This window comes from Dermacentor albipictus, unplaced genomic scaffold (genome assembly GCF_038994185.2).
Source record: "Dermacentor albipictus isolate Rhodes 1998 colony unplaced genomic scaffold, USDA_Dalb.pri_finalv2 scaffold_35, whole genome shotgun sequence".
Lineage (NCBI taxonomy): Eukaryota > Metazoa > Arthropoda > Arachnida > Ixodida > Ixodidae > Dermacentor > Dermacentor albipictus.
In genome coordinates this window covers 110,975-117,537 of record NW_027225589.1, presented here as the reverse complement: position 1 = coordinate 117,537, position 6,563 = coordinate 110,975, and the positions used below count along the sequence as shown (strand labels likewise).

Genomic DNA, 6,563 nt, shown 5'->3' with positions numbered 1-6,563 from the left:
CTTTTGTACATAAGTAACGAATGTTTCTTCCTCAATTTCGCGGTGCGGAAAGGAACGTTTGCAGACATCGACAGAAGTAGAATGAAATGCAAAAAAGAAAGATGAAAATAGAAATAGCCTCAATTGCTTCAGCATAAGTTGGCTGTCTGCACTAATCCGAAAAGGCGTGCAAAAGAAATTCCGTTTAATTACACCAGTATATGTTTTGGGTTGCATATACATGCGGGCTTTCGCCTTAGAAGAGCGACCAATTCTGAGACATCGTCATCACGGCAAATCACAGTTTTTCCAGAGGCTCATGACGTCACTTCCGTGACTCTTCTTCGTGATCCAATCCTTCATCTGCTGAATCTGCTCCGAGGTGAAATAGTTCTTCCAGTCACCGACAATTCGTTTACGAAGATACCCAGGTCCTTCATGCAGCTCAACACCTTTTGGTGGAAACGTGTTAGTCATTTGAGGCTTTTCAAGCTCTATTGAAGCTGTTTGTAGCGCATTCTTCACCCTCTCCATTGGCTTGTCCGTGAAAAAGGCCTTCATGTTTTCAAGACTGCAGGCACTCATAATTTTGTGGAAGAGAGCTTCGTCTTCACGCAGTGCTGTGCCATGTTCTTCTCCTATAAAATCTGCGATTCTTAAAACTTCTGCCCTGGAGTCTACTTTCAGTTGCTCGTAAGTGATGAGGAGGACGTTCTTATCGTATCGGCGTTTGTACCATGGAAGGAGATGGTCAAAGTAGTCACCATAGATGACCTAAAATAGAAAATGAGAAACTAAACTGTAATCTCGCTCCAAATAGTTACATTACAAAGGCCTGGACAAAAGGTTACCTTGCCAATTTGAGCCATTCTTTGGGACAGTTTGGGTTAGGGAGAATAAAGAATATGACCAGGTAGACATTAATCTGAAAGGGATAACTGACAAGAAATCTAAGTAATAATAATTACAATACGAAACAATCTTTAGCTAGTTCACCTAATATCACTGTCGCAATAGATTAAGGGAGCGGTAAGACAAACGTGCTGGATTAGATGAAAAAATATATGTATATATTCCGGCGATCACGCCATGCGGCTACTGCAGCAGAGGATTACACAGATAGAAAGACACCTATATATATATATATATATATATATATATATATATATATATATATATACTCTTCATGTTTCTATGGCCTGTATATATCTGAACTTCAATATTCTGCTTTCTATTCTGTGAAACATGCAACCCCATATGCCTTGATTAACTGGAAAGTGATATGACAGCGGACTGGATTTGCTTTTTGTAATCAAAGAACATATGTACCAAAAGCTGGTGTGCAGCAGTATTGATTTAGTACATTTCGCAGATTACCAACATTTTAGCTAGCCAGTGAATATCAGTAGAAAGTTTTATGCTCAGAATCTTTTCATTGTTCAATCTACGGTATTTCCCAATAATCTGTTGTAGTTTTACCATTAAGAAAGTTCGCTGCCGAGGCTGCGTAATGTCTGGCTCGATCGGATATCTATACGTACACTCGTGAGCAAAACTAATGAACCCCTACGAGCGTGCGGCGAACTGACATCGCAGTAGTGCTTAGCACTGCGCCACGTGGCTTCGCCTTGTGTCGACACCCGCACCAGCGGACATTTGCATGCTAACGCTGCACGCCTGCATGACGGTTTGCCCGTTACGGCTTGTTCAGTTATGTTTGCGCAGGCTTTTCCGTGAGCCTCCGCTCCACGTAAAGTACATTGCTCATAGGTGACAGTTTTTTAAGTTGTCATCGTTCATTAGAAAATATGGCCGTCTTGACTGAGAGCATAATATCTGGCTTATGTTGTCGATGAGTAAAGGCAGTAGGGCTGCCTGCAGCTCCATTAGTTTGGGAGATTTCTGGATAAGAAGCAGCTCAAAACACTTGTGTGCTAATATTTAGGGCCTGGCTGCATCTCCGCAGGCGAGAATTTTTCACCCATCTACGGTGAACTAAAGAGAGAGAAAGGAAGTTCAGGAAGGCAGTGAGGTGAACCAGAACAGTAGCTGGTTTGCTACCTTACAATGGGGGCGGGGGAAAGGGAAATATAAAGTGCAAGAACGGACGAGAGTAAGCACTGAGTGCGTGTGGGAAGGACACTATACGCAGGGACACTAAGCCGGTGCACTTCAAGTATTGTACGAGTGCACGAATCGCTTTTTGCGCCAGCAAAAATATACGTAAAAATACGAACGTTAAATCCCACGCTTGATATAATTGATCACTGGAAAAGTGAAATTGAAAGGCGAAAGTTTATGACTTAACGGGTATATTTATAGCATTACGTACTGCTCCTCTAGAATACAGCAAGGTTTTGACTGCGCTTGTATTTCTTGGCACGAGAGAAATAAGGAGCGTTTGGACGTGTTTGAACACTACTATATCAGTTCGTGAGCACTACCTATCAGTGTGTGCTTGACTCACGGTTACTGCAAAAGTTGCTGCTAAAACCACCATTAGTGATTGCCTTATCGGCAACAGAATTCCGCGCTTCCAGTCAGAACTGTGTATGATTCGAATAGAAACATCGCGCATAGTGCTGAATTTCAAAGAAAGTATTCAAGCAAGTGGTCGATAGTAAAAAAATATTACAACAAGATAGGTTTTCACCTTGCCGGTTAGGAAGAGGGAAATAAACTTCTCAAAAGAAACATCAGTGAACGTCTTGGGTGTGAGCCCCTTGGAGAAGTGGTAGTAGGAGACAGCGCAGTCGTATGGGTTCCTAGTGACGTAGATGTACTTCGCCCATTCCACAGGTTTGAAAGCTGCTAGGGGCAAGTGAGTGGTGATACCCCCTCGCCTCAACGGGTTCTCGGCCGCTTCAGCTCCGGTCAGCTCGATGAAAGGACACATGAGGTTGAACTCGGCAGGGCTAGTGAGGCTCTCCGCTCTGGTCAGAATGTTCCAAACGATGAACTGCGTCCAGTTGGTGCCACACTTCGGGTAAGTTACGAGTATGACGTCACCACGTCGAGGTTTGTATCGCATTGCTGAACGAATTTTCTCTTCTTGAAACAAGTTGTGGATCCAGACGCCATTGACATATCGGCAAGACCCGTCGTCCATTGCCGTCCTGGCTCTTTATTGCCTGTAATATTAATATGGACAACACTATGATGCAGGCGTGCTTCAATAAAAAGGCGCCCGAAGGATAAAACAAAGGCATCATTTGGTGACATTGAACATCATCTCTACAATATATTGTGTCTTCTTCTATTCTGTGCGATCCTAATAGCCTATAGGTAGCTCCTCTTTTATACCAGACATGGTAAACCTAACCAAGACATCTCTTGCTCGACGGAAAATTCAACTATTTTTTTATATGATAAGCATCTTTTGGACACTTTAGAATCTTTGCTGATGTTTCCGTGTTTGTACGTTGCTAATAATATACGTCTCCAACTATTTCTTTCCAAAGCAGGGCCACTAGGTATGTACCACTGGATAGATAGAACATTTCAGGGACCTTATTTCACACCAATACGGGTCACTACGTATGTGTCGCTTTTCAATGAACTTTTGCGACGCCAAATCGAGTCTACCAGTATGTTCTACATGGTATGTGCCGCTCTTCAACGACAAGCGCAGAATATTTGAAAAATTTTCCAGTGCTCCAAGGAATCAAACTCTGTTGCTCTTGCGGTAGTATTATCGGAATATATTCACACACGCTCGAAGCGTGATCTTCGCGACGGCATCCCTAGACGGCACAACGTTCCCAGAGCGCAGCGTGAGCAAGGAGCCCGGTTGCATACACGCGTCATCTGTAGCGTGTTTCCGTAATGGCAATGCGGTGTATGACTACATGGGTTCAATGCCCCTGCATTTATAGTGACATTCGTCTTACCGACAATTCTTTCTCGCCTCCTCAGTGTTCGTAGTACGTAGCTTAAAATAAACCACGCATGAAATCTACAATAATTTGCTGTGGAATCAGTCACTAGTGTTTCATTTTCCCTAGAAATGCCAGGGGGACGAAAAAATAAGCCTTTTCCCTCTCACAAAGCGAAAGGTTACCAAAGGAAAAGAAGACTTGTGTTTGCAGAAATGCCGATACCCTGTATTGATGGGTAGCATTCACATTGCCATTGCTAGGGGCCCTATAACCCAAAACTATTCCAAACTGTTTTTCTTACAATCTCCGGCTTCTAGTTTACGTGACCGCCGACATAAGCATCGGGCGGTGCCCTGTATCGTTGTTTGAACCAGCCTATCCAGCGTCCCTCGGTTGTAGGAGGTGACTTTTGCTTGGTTCCAAACCGAATAGCATTGGCTTCTGCGACAGTACTTCCTGGTATTTAATTGGCTGGCGAGAAGCGAGGAGAGCACAGAAAAGGTAAGGTTTTCAGTGGGGGTGACCTAGCACAGTGAAAGAAGTTACCAGATGAGGAGTGGTGCTGACGTCTGGCAGTGACCGGCTGCCTCTTGATTAGCTTGAGGTGGCGCGTCGAAAATGGCGCCGAAGAAATATTTCGCTAAACCGCATCCTCAGCGAGGAAGAGTCAGCCGAGTATAGTCATGTCTGTGCCGACAGCGTTATACTGAGACGTAAAAATGTTTCGGCTACCAGGTGGATTCGTTATCCCCAGTCGCTCAAAGCAGCCAGTGCCACAGCTGTCGGTAGGCAGGCGTCTCCTATTCGTTTCGGAACAAGTCGGTCTCCGGCTATATCAAAAGAAAGCTTCTGTTTTCTTCGGCATCTTAATGGATCTTTGTGGCACGCACGTCACTCTGAAGGGGTGAGATTTCGCGGTTTCTGATGTAACGTGAGTAAAAGTGAAGTGCGCGAGCCGGAAAGAATTTGTTCAAAAGAGTAGGGCTAATGAGAAAAAAATACGTGGGGAAGAATAAATAAATATTTATTTTTTGTTTGGTTTAAGCATGCATAATCAGTGCGCACACGTCATACCACATGGATAGACTTCGAGGGTTTGGAGAAGTCTCGTGACAGACAGATGAAGCGGGGGTAGCCCGAAAAAAATTTCTCGATTGCGGAGTGTTCATTGCATAAATATAATAAACGAGAGTGTGAAATAACTTTGCGCTGTAGCGCCCAGAAGTGAAATGCATCATTCGCATACATATAGCGCACATTTTCTTTGTTAGCAATAGTTCACAATAATAATAATGAATGAAGTTACGAGAAATGGTAGGGCTGATTATTCTGGCAAATCCTTATTTGTATTCTTTTTTTTTGCTATCTGTCGCACATGATCCCTAGTTGGCAAATCGGTTTAGATTGTGCCGCCTCTTGCACTTGTGCTGATTGATTGATCAAAAAGCGCTTCACCGCAATTGCGTCCTCCGCGAAAGCTTGAGCAGTCTTTCAGAGCTATTAAAATGTATTTACACTATATGCATTCGGAAACAGTAGATTCAACAAAGTGTAACAAGCTTCAATTTAGCGCTAATGGAATGCTGGGTAAAGTAAGTGTCACAATACAGAATGTCATATATTCAAAGATAAATGGAGGAAAACAAAGGAAGAGGGGCCCTTTCCAGAAGCAGGACTGCCTTTTCTTTGGCAATTGCGCAATATTAAACTGCCTAGTCAAATTAAGCACAAAACAAGGCACTCTAAAGTGGTTATTTTTTTCATTTGTTTCGTTAAGGCAGATACACTGATAGAACAAACGTAGAAGAAATGTTTTTCTAGATATTAAAACCATTTTATGTCTTCCTTACTGAGCATATCACCATTAAAGAATGCATTAGCCACGCATCTTATTTCATGTATTGCAATTGACAAAGTTGTGAGTAAGCCTTTTTTCCTTCTATGCTCTCAGCCCTGATGAATCAATCTGTAAACAAATTTAACCGTGATGTACTCAGGCGTACTTTGTGGTCGGAGTTACAATTGTGTAGCACGCAGGATATATTGTATAGTACCAGCACACCATGTAAATTATTCTCCAGATCACATAGCTTACCTCAGTGCGTTACGACTTGCGCGGTCAAGTGCAGGTTCTGGAGCAGCTCTGCCCAGTTCTGAAGAATAAGCGCGGACGGTTGTGTCTACCGGTTCCGTTATAGCGATTTGGTTGCTTTTGCTCTCACTTCTCCGTAGTTCTCACACGGTCTATGTACATCTCGTGGGAAGCCTTTACGACTCGTGGAACGTGTGGAATGCCGGCTTTTGTGGTGCATTCTCAGTTCTCATATGTGCGAAAATATGGTCTTGGTTGCACACATCTGCTGATAAGAGCGCTGGATAGACGACTACAACGAAAAAAATAAGCTTTCTCGCAAGGGCCGGGAAATGTGGCGGTCAGCGGCACTCCGTGACCTACATTCACAAGAAAACACACCACCTCGGGCTTTTCCATCCTTAGGGTCAAATGTCCTTTCACGTCATGTAGTTCATTTCTTTAAAAATGTGCAGAAAGAGAAACAAAGCATACGTGTGATTTTACCAATTTTGCATCCGTGCGAGCTTCCCATTCCATGACCATTTACCAACAAATAAAACGCGATGATTTATAAATGTTGATTTTTTTCTTCGTTAAGTCGACTCCGGACTCATTGAAGGAAATGTGACGCA

The 6,563-nt window shown here is 43.3% G+C and overlaps 1 protein-coding gene across 1 annotated transcript; it reads right to left on the bottom strand.

Annotated features, from left to right (window-relative positions):
* Window positions 1-267: 267 nt before the first annotated feature.
* LOC135897217 (sulfotransferase 1B1-like) lies at window positions 268-3,088 on the bottom strand. The gene is made up of 2 exons (XM_065425799.1): window positions 2,633-3,088; window positions 268-753 (listed from the first exon to the last, which is right to left on the bottom strand). Exons 1-2 carry the CDS (start codon window positions 3,086-3,088, stop codon window positions 268-270), a joined length of 942 nt encoding a protein of 313 aa, XP_065281871.1.
* Between the last annotated feature and the right edge of the window lie 3,475 nt (window positions 3,089-6,563).